The sequence below is a fragment of the Dysidea avara genome, chromosome 9 (assembly GCF_963678975.1).
Source record: "Dysidea avara chromosome 9, odDysAvar1.4, whole genome shotgun sequence".
NCBI lineage: Eukaryota > Metazoa > Porifera > Demospongiae > Dictyoceratida > Dysideidae > Dysidea > Dysidea avara.
Window position 1 is genome coordinate 31232275 of NC_089280.1, and position 20067 is coordinate 31252341.

Genomic DNA, 20067 nt, shown 5'->3' on the forward strand with positions numbered 1-20067 from the left:
GAAATATCAATCTATTTCATGGAATTAAGCTCCATAGTTTGAAATATCCACCTAATATGCTAGCATTATGCTGGCACCAGCACTCTAACCTATTATGTTTTATTACGCTGGCATATTTGACACAGACCATACCACATCTTCACAAAACTTTGTGACAAATTCTTCTATATACATATTACGTGATTCTATAGTATCTAACAATACCTTCATGATGACTTGGTCGACTTAATCAATTACTAAATTTTTGTTACACTTGTTTTGTAGACACCATATATAGCGAGGCTAGTTTCTGGTTGATTTTTTTGTGGGAAAGTGCAAACCTGTATGAAACCTGCTGTAATTATATAAAGTGCTATGATAATGGACAAATTCCATAATAAGGTTTTATAGTGTATAATAATTACTGTTGCCCCTAGCATCCTGAATTTCCCATATTTTTAGGTGATAATTTCTAAAGTAACTTTTCCAAATTTTGAAAGGATAGCATATATATGTCATAAGATATGACATTTTGAAATTTGTGGTTTTCCCATATATTTCTATATGAGAGGGCCTTCTGGGCAATCACAAATGAGGTATTTCAACATATGCAAAAACCAAAAATTCAAAAGTACATATATCTCAATTTTACATAATTTGTAGGTGCGAATGTCAAAAATAATCTCTCCAAGTTTTAAATGGATAGTGTATATAGGTCATAAGATATGACATTCTTTGAATCCCATGATTTGTGTGATTACCGAGAAGGGGCAACTGTTGTATGCCCCTGTCAATGTTGGGAAAATTGCAACTTCAAAATGTCATATCTCATGACTTATATATGCTATCCTTTTAAACTTGGAGAGGTGACTTAAGACATTGACACCTACAAACTAATGTAAAATTTAGGTTGTTAGTGGCAATGGTTGATTTTTTTCATTATTATGCTATTGGTAAACATTATTGTAACTAGTTAGTGACTAATTTGCCATTTAACATGTTTTACAGCTCTTCCCAAGATCACAGATCACCCAACAGGTGGTGATGTACCAATGGGAAGAAGCATCACTCTCATGTGTAGAGCTAGTGGTCTAGGAACACTAGTATATTCCTGGGAGAGAAGAAGTTCTGGTAGTAGTTGGACTACTGTTAGTAATGATAACACAACATCATACACTACTGATACAACACTGACTATTGGAGAGTACATGTACAGGTGTAGAGTAAGCAATGGTGCTGCATCAGTTGCATCAAATAATGCTACTGTCACTGTGTGTAGTGGTAAGTACTAAAATCACAGTCTTAGTAAAATGGTAATCAACCTAAATTCACATTCAGGTCTATTTCCTTGTATCACTACTCATCCTAATGATACAAGTGCTGCTGCTCCATTCAGTGGTGTGTTCACATGTTCTGTTACTGGATCTGGTCACCTCAACATCACCTGGTACAGAAGAGGAGGTTCACTACCTACCAAGTCAGAATCTACTGAAGTATCCTCCCCAACAGTCACAACTAGTACACTTTTCATTCCTAATGTGACCAGTGATGATGTTGGTAGATATTATTGCCTGGTATGGGCTAATAGAAGGGGAACACAGTCATATGAAGCCATGCTTTATTTCTCAGGTACATTTCATTATATATTCTCCCACATGGTACAGTAAAGTACATTGGTATGTGGATCGGTTAACCATCAAATCTCAGGCCTTTTGTAGAAATCGAAGTAACGGTTATGTGAGCAAAGCATGTGTAGCTTCACGTGGTAAAAATGACTGATCATTATAACAATTGAAACTTGTGTGGATAGTCTATCCATCATAACTTCAGTCATTTGTGGTGGCAAATTAATGGGATAGCAGCTACAGAGTTATAAAGGAGTAGCTAAATGTGTGTATAATAATGTGCAATTGAGTACTTAAATAGAATCATCACTAATAGAGCAGTCATACTAATAGAATGTTTGTCCAGCAATAAATTAAATACAAATGTTATAAAACAACAAACTGTTTTTCTTCTATCCCACTCTCAGAGTTGGGGGTAACTAGTTACTTTGTAACTAAGTTACGTAACTAGTTACTTTATAAAAAGTAACTGGTAATATACAGTTACTTGCTTTGTAACTAGTTACAACTGCCTGAAAAGTAAATAAGGTACAATAGTAACTAGTTGCAATAGTTACATTGTTGTAGCTATAGCTAATTATGCTTTAAAAGCAAGAGCACTTCAATTTTTGTGCTACAGTCACATTAAGTAGACACTTTCTGTGCACTGTTCTTCATGATTCAGCTAGAGTAGAAGATGTAACAGTTGAAACTGAGCTGAAATGGGTACAGAATCATTATTTTCAGAAAGTGTGCATATAATTATTATATATAGTTCTCTTCTTCTCCAGCTTTCTCTGGGCAAAATAATCATGTTATAAAAGTTAACAAACATTCTCAAGCATAACTTATTTGTGAAAGTAAATAGTAACTAGATACTTAGCTACCTTTTAAAAAGTAACTATAACTGTAACTAAGTTACATGGGATAAATGTAATTAATTACTTTTCTGAAGTAACTACCCCAACTCTGTGGCCACTCTATAGAATAGAAAGCAAGACAGGTATAAATAAGCCTCAAAGCCAGCTGCAGGCTTTCTATTTTGGGACTTTACACATGGTATTATTTTGCATGGATAACTTCATAACTGTTTACAAATTAACACATGGCACTAAGATTAGCTTTTGTGTGCCAAATTTCAAGACAATGTGATAATGCATAATATATGTTTTATGTTAGCTTTTGAAAGATTATTGAAAGAAGAGGGAGAGGAAAAAGCAAAGAAACAATTAAGAACAATTTTTGGAAGCTCATATCTGTGGAATGTCTGGAGTGGTTATGCTCAAATTTGGTATGTAGACTACTGAAATAGCATGGAGGGAATTTTCATTGCAAAAACTGTTTCACTTTGTAAAGGTAGCATGGAGCTAAGTATGCATGAAAATCACATTGTTGTTCTTCATATTATACACACTGGTGTGGTGTTCCAGCTTCTTGGGATGACCATGTGCAGTGTCTTATATACTCTTAGGTGTAGGCTTGAGTACATAATACTTTTAAAACTACCTATTATTCTTCCAGGCAATTCTTTTTTATTCACCTATTATTCCCCAAATTATTCCCAAATATTTCTTGGAGCACTTTCTGGAATTGTAAAAGTCTAATGGATATTCTTCTGCAGGTAAAATATTATATAACCACTTGCAAGCTTAAAATTGTATCCAAGGATCAATATACTCTAATAGAGCAGTCACAACTAATTTGTCCGAATGTTTTTATTAGGGTAAGTGACTGCTCTATTAGAGTATCTCGATCTTTTTTCCCGATATTGTGCTAGCAATAATTGTGTATGTTCCTTTATGATTTTTTCTGCGGTACTACATGATAAATATGTGAATTATACTTAATTATTCTGGAAGATCATCCTATTATTCCACCTGATTCTTTTACCACTGATTATTTTTTAATCTAATGTTCTAAACTTGGTTTTTCGTATACCTGCCAGCACATTATAATTAGTAAAATTCCTTGGACGCTTTCAATATTTGTGAAAATAGACAAGGAGTATTTTGATGGTTTAATACTGCAATGCTTCAAAGCACCAGCTCTAGCTGATCTTTCTACAGAGTGATTTGTTTGTAGCTGAATTCTGTACAGGTGATTTGTTTGCAGCTGAGCTCTTTACAGAATGGTTTCTTTGTAGCTGAACTCTCTACAAGGTAACTTCTGAAGATGAAGTTTTGTGTGAATTAAATTGACCAAGTACATCTGGAGATACAGATAAAACCACAGTGTAGCTGTTATAATTTAATTTGTATGTTATAAAGATGTGGTGCCTGAATTTGATGTGATTCAGTTTATGAAGTGTGTTTAAGCAAATAGTTGTGTAAGTACAGTGATTATGATTTATGATAATTTGCTTTATTTTTGTACAAAAAACTTTTGTGATAAACATTTTTGCACTGGTTTTGCATACAAAAATTATTTTACAACGAAAAAAGCAAATCACATAATGATTTTTCCTATTAGTTGAATAAGAGTCATGTGGATGAATCAGAAATGATTTAAACATGAATTGTTTACCAACATGTATATGAGTCCTGATCTACCTCTAGTGCATAATACACTCCTACATGTTACTACAGGTTCACCTCCTCCACCAATTGTAATGATTTCTAATCCTTTAATACACCTTCAAACAAGCAATCAAACGTCATCCATGAAATGTGTCCCAGATACTAAAGGTGTTAATTACACTTGGGAGAAGAGATACAGTACTCTTCCTTCAAGAGCACAAGGAGTTAACACATCTAATATGATCATTGTTAACATTAAACCAGAAGACTCTGGGGAGTATCGATGTATAATAAGCAACTATACTGGGAGAATATTTTCTAAATATGAATCAGTTACTGTGAAAGGTAAAGATTTTAAAGTATATGTATAAATGTTGTCTTGTTAGTAATCTTAAACCCTGCTGTGCTATTACAAAAAATAGATTTTCCAATCCTTTTGTAACGAACGTTATGTACATATGTACACATAGATACATACATGTGCGCATATGTGACATTTTGCTTCAATGTGATCAAGTTATACAATTATCAGAAATGTTCTGTACTTGAAGAAATTTTTGAGATGTGTAGTGCATTATGACTGATTGTGTTTGCTTTAATATTACCAAGAAATGAATTTTGTGTCTACTTTATTCTTTAGTAATTCCACCTAAAGTTGTGCGGCAGCCTTTTTCTGTAGTTGCTAACTTCTCATCCATGATTATATTCAAGTGCAGTGGCAAGGGATATGGACGGAAAAAAGTGACATGGCATAAAGATGGCTTATTAAGATTACCAACTAGTGCTGTAGCAACTGTATCTGAGTCATCAAATGACATTAATGGCACCCTAAAGGTTTATGGAGTCATTGGACACTACAAAGGATATTATTATTGTAGCATCAGCAATACTGCTGGAAGAGTAAATTCCATGCGTGCATACTTAAACATAACTGGTATGATTTCTTAGTGTTAAACATTTTATTACAAATTTTATTTCAATTTTTAGTGCCTCATCCTGAAATTGTGAGGCCCCCACACTCAGTCAGTTTGCGACCTGGTAAATCAGCATTCTTTGAATGTTTAGCATGGAGCTACAGTGGACTAGTCTATGACTGGTACAAGAGAACCAATAATATTTCCACCAATTCAGTTATCTCATACAATAGATGGTCAGAGAATGGTAGTTGTATTAGTACTATTTACGCACTAAGCATTTCTAATGTACAACTATCAGATGAGGGTTTGTACTGTTGCGTGGCCACCAATGATTATGGGAGCGTGGAGGAGTGTGCCTGGCTAGAAGTAAATAGTGAGTTAATGATAGCATGTTGTACAGCAATAAGATTTAGCACTGTAGTTATGGATTGCCAAGTACATTCTATTAGAAGGCTGTAAGATCCCTTTTCATAGATCTGGTCACATATGTACTCCTAGGCTGAGTGACTTTTGAACTGGGCTATATAGCTACAAAACACATGGATTGACCAAAGTAAATTGACTAAAGTCAGTGGCGGATACAGGGGGGTTGCAGTGGTTTCAGCTGAAACCCCCTCTAAATTAATGCATGCACCCTAACTTTATGATTTGTATAGGTAATCACACACATTTGAGTGCAATTAGGGAATAATTGTATAAGTAACAGTCAAAAGCGACACCGAGTGCAATTTTGGCTGTTACGAGTACAATTATTTCATAATTGCACGAAAATGTGTGTGATTGCCTATTAATCACATAGTGACCACCCTTCGTGGTTTGCAGTACACATCTATCCAGTTCTATGTGGCCATTAACTTTTACCAGGTGATTGCATCATCCTTCTTTGTATCACATCATTTGTTGTTGCACTTAAAAGGCTTCACATGTCAGCAGAGTTGGGGGTAACTAGTTAATTTTGTAACTAAGTTACATAACTGATTACTTTTAAAGTAACTAGTAATATAACTAGTTACTTGCTTTGTAACTAGTAACTTGTAACTAGGAGTAATTGTCTGAAAAGTAACTAAGTTACAATTGTAACTAATTACAATAGTTACATTGTAACTATAACTAATTATGTTTTAAAAGCAAGAGCACTTCAATTTTTGTGCCATAAATGTTACAGCCACATTAAGTAGACAGATGCTGTGTACTGTTCTCTATGATTCAGCTTGAATAACAGACGTAGCAATAATTAAAACTGAGCCACAGAATTATTATTTTAAGTGCACATGTATTGCATCCCTTAATGATGCATATTTGAGCAAAAATGATGTTACAAAAGCTAAAAACAAGTCATAATTTATACTACGAAAGTAACTAGTAACTAGAGTACTTAGTTACCTTTCAAAAGGTAACTGTAACTATAACTAAGTTACATGGGATAAAAGTAATGCGTAACTAGTAATTAGTTACATTTCTGAAGTAACTACCCCAACTCTGCATGTCAGTAATTCTGATAGGCTACTCAAAATGTCTACATATGTTGCACTTAAAAGGCTTCTATTGTCAGCATATTTGATTGGCTATTCATTATATTGCTTTCTTGTTGTAATTAAAAGGCTTCTGTTATTCTGCTATTTTATTGGATACTTTACAGTACAATTACAGAAACAAGGCCATGTGATTTGGGATTAATTGCACTCTTACTGTTGGGACTAATGTATGGCAAACTAAATCACTATGTGATTAAGGTGGGTAATAAAATCACCAATAGTTGTACTGAATGTATTATGTTGGGATTTTCTACTGGCCAAAACTTCATACATTTGCCTTTGAAATCACTGAAAAAGGCTTTATGGCATCTAAGTGTGTTAAGTGCCTAATTATTGTTATTAATGACTACAAGTGCTATTTTGCTTTATAATGTTCCGCAAAGGCCTGCAATGGTAATTCAGCCTAACAGTCCCAGCTGGACTATATACACTTTTCAGTCTGGGATAACAGTTACTGAACATGAAACCCCCTCTGAAAATTTCTAGATCTGCCACTGAAGGTATGTATGTCATTTGCTGTTATGATGTTATACATGCTTATATACGGTGTCATATTATAAGTGTATAACTAAACTGACACTACTGCAGTCATTTTTATAGCTACTGCAAACATTACTTGTCATCCATCATCCAGTACATACAGAGCAATGGAGGAGAAATTGAGTGCATTAAAGTGTGAGGCTGAAGGAATAGGTCCTATTTCTTACAAGTGGGAGAAGTACCAACCATCCAATGATAGCTGGATAAGACCTTCAGATAGAGCTGTTAATATCACATCAACTAAACTGATATTTACTGTGATCATGGAAGAGGATGAAGGTATCTATCATTGTGTTGTTACCAATGATGATGGAAGTGTAGTGTCTGGTAATGCTACTATTACTGTGTATGGTGAGTGTGCAAATTGTTATTAAATGTTACTTGCTGCTTTAGTCCTCGTTATTGTGGCCATATTTGGTACTGTGTTTACTACATTCTATGTATGACACATGAACATGTGACCTGTTCTGGAGTTACCAGTATGACAGGAAATTTCACCACAGGCACACAAATAAGTTTTAAAATTTCACTGTCAGTGTTGATCATGTATTAAAATCAGCTACTTTTACAGGATGTGATAAACTATACAAACAGTCTGAAGCTGTGCTGGTGTTTTCTCCAACATGGAGACAATTGAATGTGCTTGGACAACTCTAATAATATCAATTGGCAAAAGGCCTGTACTGTAAATAATGTCTCTGCTTTTTATGGGGATTAGATACCCTATTAGCCTATAGCATGACTTAAATCCTTAAACGTTTAATGAAAATCCTCTTGCACACACTTAGCATGTACACAATTTTGTATACTAAAAAATACAAATGTGTATAAACATAAGACAGACAGCTCATATATTAAGCTGTCCTTGTAGTGGTTTTTCACTGATCACTACAATAAACTATGCAATCTAATAGTTGAACTTGTTAGTGAGATGTGCTGATGTTGGCATTGAGCCTGTTCTCCAGCCCTAGATAGTGAGCCTCTTCAGTTTATCACTGCTAATCAGGAGGATGGTGCATGACTTGATCTGGTAGCCTGGGACTTTTGGGATCCGAATAGGCAGCATGCATTTTGTGATATTAGTTCAACCCATTTGTAAGCTCCTATTCGTATTCTCCTTTGTCCCAGTGCCATGTAACTAATGAAAAAGAAGAGGCCTTCTTATGATGAGTGAGTGAAGGAGGTTGAGAAAGCATGTTTCTCTCCTCTGCTTGTGGTGGCATCGGGACATCTGCTACCACAATGAACAAGAAGCTGGCTTCCATGTTGGCTGACAAATGGGATGTGAATTATAATTGCTGTCTGTTTTGGTTGAGATGAAGGATGTACTTCTCTTTTATAAGGTCAGCCATTGTATATTTGAGGAGACATTGTTCTTCTGTGCATCATCCTGCAATGGATAGCATTGATTTAGCTTATTATTATTATTATGCATTACTTTGGTGCTGATTAATGGGCTTAGTTCAAAAGTCTGATTAGTTGATAAAGTATCCATGTCATTATATCATGTGATGTTCCAGTTGCATTCATATATATATATATTATGTAGATGTACACAAATGTAGTGTCGCCTATATACAAAGTGTAAAAGTCACAAACAAGATATGTTGTTATAATATTGATCCTCTGTGTCATCACTCAGAGGAGAAGATCCTGTGTGCCATTCTTGTTTCTGAGATGAACTAAAAATGTATGGATAGTGTAACATGATGTCTCGGTTGAAGAATATACATACCATAGTTGACAAAATACTACATACAAAATACTATAGTGCTGCAGTCACTTACGCATACAACCGTCAGGAAATACTAATAACGCTCAGCCAGCTTTTGAGTATAATCTGAAAACATGATTTTGAGCATACATAGCAGTAAGCCTTCTAGGGATGGAGAACAATATTCCAAACTGAGTTGTTGTTATTTAGGAAGTACCTAATTGTACCACAGTGTGCAAGCATGCTAATATTAAGGGATTCTCATGCCCCCATAGAAATTTGAGTGCATATTCAGTGGTGCATTTGTACTTGAATAGGTAAGTCTGCTTTAATATGGCAAAGACTATTGTAGTTAACATTAGTAAAAGAAAGGTCTTTGAAATAGATCTGTGCACTTGATTACATATAATTATAGAGGTGTGTTTTAAAATGTGGATAAAGTGCATAGCAGAACCAACTTTAGTTTTCATAAATTCCATGCACTGAACGTTTTATTAAGGTAGTCAGCTGACTACTTAGAACCCAACACTAGTATTTCATAACTTGTAGGACAAATCCTGCTATATCAAGGCAAAGTAATGAGTAAAATAGAATTGCAACAGTCATGTACTTTAGCTTCTGAACATGCGGAAGTGAGGGGGCGCTGCTTAAAATGGAGGTGCAGTAGCCTCCTCTGCCCCCCCCTCTTCCTTTGTGATTTCTATGCAGTAAACTGTTATTGAATTTATTTTTACTTAAGAAACTGGTACTGTGGAACATTTATTTACAGGACCTCCTACCATCAACTTTATTAGTAATCCTCAACTAACAGTTGAGGGAAACAAGACAAGTCTAACATGTAATGCTACTAATGATGAAAATGCTGTAGATTCTTTACAAATACTCTGGTACAAAACTAAGGATAATGTCACAATAACAGGACAGCAAGATGAGGTAGAGAAGAGTAAAATTTCTAACTTGACAACTGAACTACAATCAACAATATCATTTAATTCCATAAGTCACAATGATGATGGAGAGTACACCTGTAGAGCATTTAATCATCCTCAATCCTACAATGAGTCAAAGACTAATGTGACTGTTGAATGTAAGGAAAACACTAGCTATATCATCCACTATAAACTATATTTCTATTTGCTTGAAATGTTGCTAACACTTAGTCTAAAAAAGAGTAGTAAACATCCTATCTAAACAGGTTAATATTGATGGTCCCACTGTAAATTCACAAGTGGTTGATGACAATCACTACATTAAAATATACTGTGAAGTTAGTACATGCAATAATTTCTATTCTTTGTACATACATTTCTATCCAATATGACTCATCCGTTGATTGTAGTCTAGCACCTAGCCATGAAACCATTCACTTTTTGATAAAAGCACTAAACTTTTTTATGAGGTTAGCATACATGTGTATACTATAATCAGTACGCGTTCACCTGAGCAACTACATCCCAAAATCAAAGAGGTGAACATGTGTTCACTCCCAATGGTTTTGTACTGGAACAAGCATGGGTTAATGTTTTAAACATTTTTGTGCGCCTGAATTGTCTATATTAGGATATTTTAAAGCCTCATAACTCACTTGTTCTTGCCCATATCAGAGCACTTTTTTGGCTATTAGTTCTGGTGTTTAAAGGGCTTCACATTGCTACTAAATGTTTGGGCAGCTGGCCCATGTAACAAGAGGTATTAATGGGCTCGGGTGAAAGCGAACAGACTAGATTCAATACATACAGTTCTGTAGTATCTTCCATCCTGATGTGTGTCATTTTTTATTGAATCTATTCAAATACACTAATAAAGCAATCCAGTAGTTAATGGTGGGTATATATCAAACCAGTCACTTCTCATTTTGACACTTGTTTCCCACTTTACCAACTTTTTCCATACAGGTATGTAAGAGTTGTTTTGTACTCCTTTTAAAATGACTTAATAATTTACACAGTTGCAGACACACTTTTTCAAAACAGCTTTTCATACTGTGGTAAATCTACAATAACCAATTTATCATCACTCTATAGCTGTCAATATGCAAATAATCATGGTACCATTACTAAAATTTTTTTCTTGTATGTGTGCAGTTGCTCCAATAGTGACCATTTATCCTGCACTGTCACCACTCATCAAGTGTGTTAATGACAATCTGAGATTGTTTTGCACAGCTAAAGGTCTACCTGTTCCTAAAATACTGTGGTATGAAGGCAACACTCCTATCAATCAGCCATTACCACATTCCTTTCTGGTTCCTACCAAATCTCCACACACCACCAACTATACTTGTGTGGCAACAAACAATGCTGGAGGGAACAGACGTCAAACAAGTGTCAGTATCATTGTGACAGTTAAAGGTACAGTATTTATGCATAATGGCAGCTCTAATGATTTTCTTTCACAATTTTATGTACATGTTTAGATCAATAATTGACCAATCCACTAAAGTGTGTAACTGTGCTTTCTTTTGAAAATTCCTTTTACATAGATGACTGTTGTTGTATAAGAGTTCATTGGTTAGTTAATTGCTTGCAGTGATGCAGCACTCAACAATTTTCAGCAATACTAATCTTGCATGCCTCTGTACATCATACAGTATGGTAGTACCACGTATTAGGGACCATGGAAGTTTGAGCTTTTCTGTCCAAAACTATCACCCAAAAACCAGCTTCACAAGACCATCCTGGTTACTTGGTATATCATTTAGGTATAACCCAGCTCAAAAGTGCCTTCAGTACGACCCTAATAGAATCGCTACAGTTTTTAAAAGTATTATTCAATGGAATTTTCTACTGCCTGCCTGCCTGCTGTTGCCTGCCTTCAGATAAGTGTAACATAATAATGGCTAAGCTATGGACATGACTTTTTTACTGCTTGATTTTGCTTCAGGCCGACGGGTACCTTTTGGCATACTGCAGTAAGTACAATGCAAGCATCATGGATTTACCTTTTTCCTCATTTGTGTCCCATTTCTTTTTGCTGACAAGCTAAGGTGTCAATTCACAGTAGCTCGATGGTTTTCCTTGTTTGTAAAGGAGATTTGTCTGTATTTTCCATGGTGACTGGAGAAGCTTCTCCTACTGTTCTTTATTTGTAATGCTGTGAAATGTACTGAACATGGCTGACAGCGAAGCGTAATGGCCATTCACTTTCAAGTCAGTAATTGATAGTTGGGGCATGCATTTAGTTGATAACTCCCCAATGGGTATTATCCATATTTTTGTGGTGACTGGATTGATTGCAGAGACACTTCTCCTACTGTTCTTCGTTTGTAAGGACTGAAAATAGCTGAAAGTGAAGCGTAATGGCCACTACACGTTTGAGTCAGTAATTGATAGTTGGGGTACGCATTCAATTGAAAACATTATTTCTGGTACCATTCTTTCTTATGATACAGTATGCATGGCTTGACCATTCATAGTAATGTTACAAAAAGTAAACAAACAAATATAAGGAAAATTAAGAAGTTTAAGTTTGTTTGATTAGGGGTCACAGAAAAACTAAGCAGAGAAACAAGGGAGTCACCTACACCAGCAATATATGAGTGGATATTTAATCCCTAATTCAGTCCGGGTATAGACTTAATTGTCCTACAGATATAGACAACCTCCTTTGCTTCTCTACTTTTTTCTGTGACCTCTAATCGAGCTTAAAATTCTTTATACTGCATTTATGGTATGTAAATAAAACAATAATGGGGAGCATACAATAGTAATGTAGCAACATCTACAAGTAATGTTGTCTGTTTTAGAAAAAGAGATACCAAAAGTGTGTCCACAGCCAGCAAATGGGCAAGCATTCTTACTGAATGATGGAAAGACTTTTGTTGTTATTTGCAATCCTGGGTACACCATTGTTGGGCCATTTCGTATTACCTGCATTGATGGAAAATGGATGCCACAAGAGCCAAAGTGTGTTCTGGCTTAATCTTTTACAGATTGGAAATAGACAGTAATTTTATTGTACTGTATGCTTTTAGATATGTTTCCCTAACTGGTAATATGTGTAGGTAGTTGGCCACATAAAATGTGTGGTTTTGCATTTTCATATAATTACAAATTCTGTTTGTTTGTTTTGTTTCTTAATGTGCTTCCCTTCACATGTATTGTTATTTGTTTATGTACAGACATATCAGAAGAGAGTTAAATATAATTGAATTCAGAAGAGCTTATAGCATCTTCACTTTCAAGCTGCTGATACAGCAGTAGTATTCTTTAATAAATCAGTGAAATGTGGCTGAGATGAAACCACATAGCATCTGTAAATACTAGCTACTTTTTTGGTCACTATTTTTAAAATCACTTCACCTTTACTCCACCAGCTAGCATCTTTTGGGAACATTTTGTCATTTGCAATTGATAGCACTTCTAAAAGTTTAATAGGAAACTATAAATATAAAGTCAACCCCAGATTCAACATAATGTCAATCCTACAACACTACAAACTTAACAAGTTTAAGTAACATAAAAGCAGTAAATGTGACTGGATCTAGGAAAATAGGTCTTATTGCCATGTCAGCAGATCCGATTTTTCACCAAGAACACACAGCTACATGAATAATTTTGCAATTAAAGTCAGCTAGACTTGCTTTTGCTGGCTGCTTTTCCCAAGCCCAGTGGTGATCTGTACGTGCGGTATGGGGCCTTAATGGAACTCTGGTCAGCCTGAGGATGGCTGTATGTGGCTGTATGTGGCTGTACAGCTCTGTGCTGTTGAATAAACACTTGTGTTGTTGAATAAACACTTGTGTTGTTGAATAAACACCTGTGCTGTGAATTTCCTTTCATTGAGCCAGCTTTGAGACCTGAATGGCCCATAACTTAGCCTAGTTCATCCCTATGCCTTCCTTTTCAATTTTTAAAACAGCCTCTTGCCCTCCTTCTGGGCTCCGGCCTCCCTCCCGCTTTTGGAGCTCGCCTGATACAGCCAACTTTGATTTAAAAACTATCTGAAATGGTATACTTAAAACTGGCATTTCTTGATACTTTTAAATAGGCTCATAAATCATCATGGTCAGTGCATGGTACAGAAAGATAGTGACATTCCTGGTTGTACAGTACATGAAAACATGCATGAAAGGATGAGCTGAAAATTATGCCTTTTGCAGTTTATAAGCAATGTTATTTATAGATTTCTAGTTTCTATCTTTCCTTGCTTCCAGCTTAGCTGTTAATTTTAGTTGTTGTAACAAAGGAATTTTGCAATAATTGTAACAATAAAATTATGGTAATACAAATGAGTTTGTTATCTAAGATCAGAGTCCGATAATGATCATTAACGAAACAGTTCGAGATATTCTAATAAAACAGTCTGGTAATTTTAACTGCTCATAAGTGCAGGTCTCTTGATAATGAGGGTATATGTACTTCCATAATCAGGACACTTCCCAAAATATGCCTTAGATGCACTGACCTGCATACTCTCAGTCTGTCCAATGCAAAGTATCCATAATAACTAAACATCTATTTAGAAATTGATGTGTTCATTAGTTTAAATTTTAGCAGTGGGGATTCTGGACTATTATATGCTGCCTAAGGCCAATATTGAGACTCAAGAAGACTCATTTGATTGATAACAAGCCTACATAATGTTAAGCACAAATAAAGGATTTGCAAATTGTCCTCTATTGATTTTAGTCTGGCCTGTCCTTCTTAAAGAAAATTGTAAACCATATAGACTACATTGTATTTCAAATCTATGAAATTCACAAAAATGACTATGTTTTACCAGGGGAGATGTTCACCTTAATCCTGAGTCTGGTTATTCTCTATTTTCCCATACATTTTTTTGCATCTGACTGAAACACTTTTAATTTTGTAGCTGGATGGAAAGTGCTTTGTCTAAACCACCCATTTTTATTGTTTCAGTAAATTCCATATAAGGATCTTGTTTATGCAAGATGACAATACATTTCCATTTATATTCCTATTCTTTCATGTGAAAATTAATAAATAATGTTATTTCTGTCATAAAATCATTAATATCCTTGTCTGCTCCAATTTTTTTTCTTCTGCTTGAAGCTGAATATTGTAGCTATCCAATGAAATACTAAAGATTGCCAATAAATGTACCATACATTTAGTAAAAAAAATTATTGAAAATATGTTTTACAACTAAATCCTGTCACAATCCTAATTGGGTTATTCTATAATCACACCAATGTTCTCAATTGGTCACTGGATAGTAGAGAACTAGTCCTGGAAATTTCATCATGAATTTATGATTGCTTAATGCATGTACTGTAGAAGATGTAAAGCAATAATTATACAGAGTAGTGTAAAACAGTTGTGCAATACTAGTACTTGGAAAATTAAGGGCTAAAATACTTGTTTCCCTTCATATAACTTCATTTGTCTCACACACACGTGGTTATGACATAGGTGTAGCTATGCTTAGAAGAGCAGTAATCAGCGCAAACAGCAAAATCAACTCCATGTATAGTAGTTGTATTACAGGCCTGAATGATTTGTCTGATTATGCATGCAGGCCTGAGGTATTGGGTGTATACTTTTCAGACTAATCACATAGTGGTTTAATTTGCCATACATTAGTCCCAATAGTAGGAGTGCAATTAATCCCAAATCGCACGGCCTTGTTTCTGTAATTGCACTGTAAAGTAGCCAATAAAATAGCAGAATAACAGAAGCCTTTTAAGTGCAACAAGAAAGTGATATAATGAATAGCCAATCAAATAAGCTGACAATAGAAGCCTTTTAAGTGCAACATATGTAGACATTTTGAATAGCCAATCAGAATTGCTGACACGTGAAGCCTTTTAAGTGCAACAACAAATGATGTAATACAAAGAAGGATGATGCAATCACCTGGTAGAAGTGAATGGCCACATAGAACTGGATAGGTGTGTACTACAAACCACGAAGGGTGGTCACTATGTGATTAGTAGGCAATCACACGCATTTCCGTGCAATTATGGAATAATTGTACTCGTAACAGCCAAAATTGCACTCGGCTTCGCCTCGTGCAATTTTGACTGTTACTCGTACAATTATTCCCTAATTGCACTCAAATGTGTGTGATTACCTATACAAATTACTGTAATTTGCTTTATTTTATGCAAACTTTTTCGTATGATTTACGTGAATTACTGCTCTATTAGAGTAGTTTGATCTTGTAAAATAGTTTTCGTGCAAGAAATTTGCATTGAAAATTATTTTACAACAAAAAAAGCAAATTACAGTATGAGGACAAATGATATGTACCATGCCAACTGTAGGCTAATGGCTCACAGGTACTTAATCACTCAAGCCAATCAATACAAGACCAACTGCTAAATGTATTATATAGACCAACTTGCAATTGATTATGGGTCAGCAGCAACTAACGTTGGGACTACGTTTGTTAATATGAACGGGAAAGTCCTAAGGGTTTACAGAAAAGTTCAATTCAGTGATTTTACAAGTATATTATAAATTAAAGCAGCTGCATCTTATGCAGACTGTTTACAACATTTGCTAAACATCTTTTGACTGTGGTCACAACTTCAGGATTGGAGCAGCAGAGAAAGGAATGGAGGACTCAATCATCAAGACTCGGGGAGATGGAATAGTATTCCCATGGACAATGCCAGCACTAACCCCTCAAGGATGTCACAGTGCAGTATCAATACAACCACTCCAACCAGTGCATAAGACCAGAGCCTCGATCATCACCTTTTGACTGAAATTTTTATACTTGATGAAGCAATTAAAACAAAAAAGTTGTAGTACTTATACTTTCCTGAGGGAGCATGCCCCCAGAGTCCCAGGCTCCCTTACCGGGGTCCACGGGGACATCTATGATCATTTACCAGTCAGCTGTAAGTAATGTCACAACAGAAGGAAAGGAACCATTTCCATACCCCTATGGCATACTGATTTTCCAGGTCAGTTTATGTACACTCAACCACAGAAATGTAGAACTTTGGTTGCAGGTGGAAAATAAACACCTTTTTACTCAGTTACAAGAGATTCAACCAGCTGGGATAGAATGTTGAAGTGAATGTCATTAGTACCAACTTGTTCATCTGGTATTGGACAATTCCAAGTGTCCAGATTATGCAGTTGTCCTCATGTCAAGTTTACACGTTTAGGCAAGTTCCACAACATCCTATAATCTATTATTATATCAGTGTGGAATAATGCTTATATAATATTTTTCATATTCCAGGCTTTAGGTGTATTGTATTTAACACCTGCTTGTTGGTTTTTGCAGGCCATCTGGTCATACTGGTTTATCCACTAGCAGTTGAATGTGATCATGGTACATATGTAAGTTGAGACCATGCAAGAACAAAGATACAGGTGTCATGAATTTCAGGTCAGTTAACGTTCAGAGGAATTGTATTATTGCAATTGTTCTTTTCGTAGTTTTCAATTATCAGTGACCAGTTTGTGATAGCGTACTTTTGTTTGACTAATGACCTAATGTTCTGGTTTACATGCTTACCCAACAGTTATGTTACTCACTTAACCTGCATATGGGATATATATTTTTAGTTCATTTTGATTATCCATCCTTTATTGGTACAGCCTGGCATATTGATTTTTTGCACTTTCTCTTTTTAATTCAGTGCCTGCTGGATTGTTTCGTCAGATATCGAAACAGGTGTCTTTGGTGTTGCGACCAATGTTCCAGCACTGCTTGAAGGCTCTTAGTTTACTAATTTGTTAAGATGCCTTACTGTAGTTATACTGATAGTAAAGTGTCAGTAAACTTAAGTATATGGAACATAATTATTTTACTAAGTTTTAAACTCTCAGTAAAACATCAGTGAATGCGGGTTTACTGAAAAACTACTAAAATAACAAACAATTAACTGTTCCATATACTAGGGATATACCACTGTAGTAAACTAAGATACTTCAAGCAGTGCAGTTTGCATGTGTGTTTAATTTAAGGTTGACTTCAGTGCCTGCTTATTCTTTTACAGGTCTCGGTATCGAGTGTCATGAATTTCAGGTCAGTTGACGTATAGAAGAATTGTATTATTGCAATTGTTGTTTTTGTAGTTATCAATTATCACTGTATACTAGTGATGTGAATTTGCAGGTCCGTCTACTCAGATGTATCGGGCATAGTGTTGATGGGTTCAAACAAATATCCAGTGTAGACTGTAGTGGCATCAAGGGTGTTAATTTCCAGGTCAGTTTACATGTTGTGATGTTAGTGATTTTTTTTTCTGGTACCCAGATGTTAAGTGTATTGTATTTAATGCCCACCTGTTATGTTTCTAAATTATGGTATATCAGTGTAGACAGTGCAGCAGTAAGCCTTCGGTGTTGTAGTAACTATTTTTTTCATAATTATGCTGTTGTCCCGGAATGGCACAATTTTTGGGCAACCAGTGTGAAGTCCAATGGTACAAACATTGTATTATGATCAAGTTGTAATAGTGTACTTTTGTTTGACTAATGTCCTAATGTTCAGGTTTGACATGCTTACCCAACAGTTATGTTATTCATTCACTTAGCCTGGGATATAATTTTTGTTCATTTTGATTATCCATGCTATTATTGATACAGCCCGGCATATTGATTTTTTGTACATTCTCTTTTAATTCAGTGCCTGCTGGATTGTGTCATCAGATATCGAAACAAGTGTTTTTGGTGTTGCGACTGATGTTCCAGGTCAGTTGCATGAGTGCTTAATTTAAGGTTAACTTCAGTGCCTGCTTATTCTTTTACAGGTCTCAGTATCGTCATGCTGACATACAAGAAATCATCACAATTGTTGGAACTATTTTTAGTCAAGTCTAGATCTTGATGTGATGTTGATTAACGTTGTTACACATTGTTGTATGTTTACCATATGGCAAGAAATTTTCATGGCCATCATGAAATTTGAATATTGTGTAAGTTGTGTGGAACAACCACAACTCATACATGGTCACTGGCAAACCACGAACCACATTCGAGCCACAACACCACCAACTACTTTTGAGCAATCCATTACAAAATTTTGTTGCACCATTTGTGTGTGCATAATACTTAATGAAAGCCACAACACAAGCTACATGGTACACACTACATAGAGGTGGTAACCCCTAAAGGCTTGTTACCTTTTGTATTCACCTTACCGGCCTTTGTAGTTAGTCTATTAAAAATTACTTGTAAATAGAGAATTGAAGAGTATGCTTAAAGCACCTTCGCTAGTGATTTTGTTCTTCACACAATAAGACAACTGGCGATTTATAAACGCGCGCATGGGGTGTGGCACTAAATGGAATTTAAAAGATTTCTGCTTAAAACGCCATCCCTAGGGAACTTACAGTTCAGCACGCTGTCACAACTTGTTCATCAGGCATTATAGTTTGTGTCCACGTCGTGTCTTTAAAAGTTATTGTAGGGATTAGAGGTTTGATTGAAGAAAATACGCATATAGGCAAACCAGGATTGGATAATGTCAGTGCTAGATGGACTATACAAACACGGCTATGTTGACTGGTATAACGTGACAGTAGTTGTAACATAAGGTAGAGAAATAAAGTGAAATATGCCTATTTTTTATTTTGCGATGGTTACTTTTTTTTATTTTAGCGAGGTCGCAAGAAAACTATGATGACGACTCCTAAAGATCTTTTTATCACATAACGCAATACAAATCTATTGAGAGATGTTGCATAATCTAGGACTAATATTGCGAAACCGGTCCTACACTTAAATAACCCACAGTAGTGGCCGCGCGTCTTTTAATTGGGCGTGTACTTTGTAGTTTCTTGGCTGCGCGACTCACTACCGTGAGTCTTGATATAATCCCCAATACCTCATGTGTGAAATAAAATACAAGGTATTACTGTCATCAGTCAACTGTAGCGCTAAAAGAGAAGTTTACTCTCAGTACTATAAACCAATTGATTAAGTATAAAAGTGGTATATACAGTGGTATATGATGTACAAGTGTAAGGAAAATTTATATCTGAGTATATATAGGGATCATTGACAAAGAAACAAGGGAGATCATCTACACCTGCAGCCATACAAATGAAAACTGAACTACATCAGTAGTATAGTGTGTCTACAGGTGCAGATGATATAATTTTTATTTATGATCCCCTTTCAAATACATAAATTCTAACTTTTTTGTTAACTTTTTGTAATTGCATGGTATACCGTATCAGGAAAGAATGGCTCTGTATGTGTTGAGGTGGGGAAAGAACTAGGACACAAAGATAAGCCCATGGATGCATCAAAGTTGCTGCAGTTAGAGAAAAGGCACATCTCACACTTAAGTGATGTTGAACAGTGAAGAAATCAAGCCCATAATATTAAC

At 35.5% G+C, this 20067-nt stretch overlaps 1 protein-coding gene and 1 long non-coding RNA gene across 3 annotated transcripts; both read left to right on the forward strand.

Moving 5' to 3' along the window:
• The first annotated feature begins 1015 nt into the window (after positions 1–1015).
• Positions 1016–12936, forward strand: LOC136267036 (cell adhesion molecule DSCAM-like). Its single transcript, XM_066062097.1, has 9 exons — positions 1016–1260; positions 1318–1608; positions 4169–4444; positions 4740–5033; positions 5087–5389; positions 7152–7442; positions 9575–9892; positions 10890–11156; positions 12551–12936. The coding sequence occupies exons 1-9, from the start codon at positions 1032–1034 to the stop codon at positions 12724–12726; spliced, it is 2445 nt and encodes an 814-aa protein (XP_065918169.1). The 5' UTR covers positions 1016–1031; the 3' UTR covers positions 12727–12936.
• Positions 12937–17482: 4546 nt separating this feature from the next.
• On the forward strand, positions 17483–18678 carry LOC136267062 (uncharacterized). Of its 2 annotated transcripts, none has more exons than XR_010706478.1 (4): positions 17483–17757; positions 17848–17940; positions 18361–18425; positions 18485–18678. It is a non-coding gene; the product is annotated as an uncharacterized lncRNA (long non-coding RNA). The 2 variants fall into 2 exon arrangements; XR_010706477.1 differs by having other exon boundaries at positions 17717–17757; positions 17808–17940.
• The last annotated feature ends 1389 nt before the right edge of the window (positions 18679–20067 follow it).

Bases quoted from the DNA above. Each gene is read 5' to 3' on its own strand.
- LOC136267036 (XM_066062097.1), top strand. From the start codon at position 1,032: ATGGGAAGAAGCATCACTCTCATGTGTAGAGCTAGTGGTCTAGGAACA. The intron at 5,034-5,086 runs GTATGATTTCTT...TTCAATTTTTAG, and splicing joins TGCATACTTAAACATAACTG to TGCCTCATCCTGAAATTGTG. The intron at 7,443-9,574 runs GTGAGTGTGCAA...ATTTATTTACAG, and splicing joins TGCTACTATTACTGTGTATG to GACCTCCTACCATCAACTTT.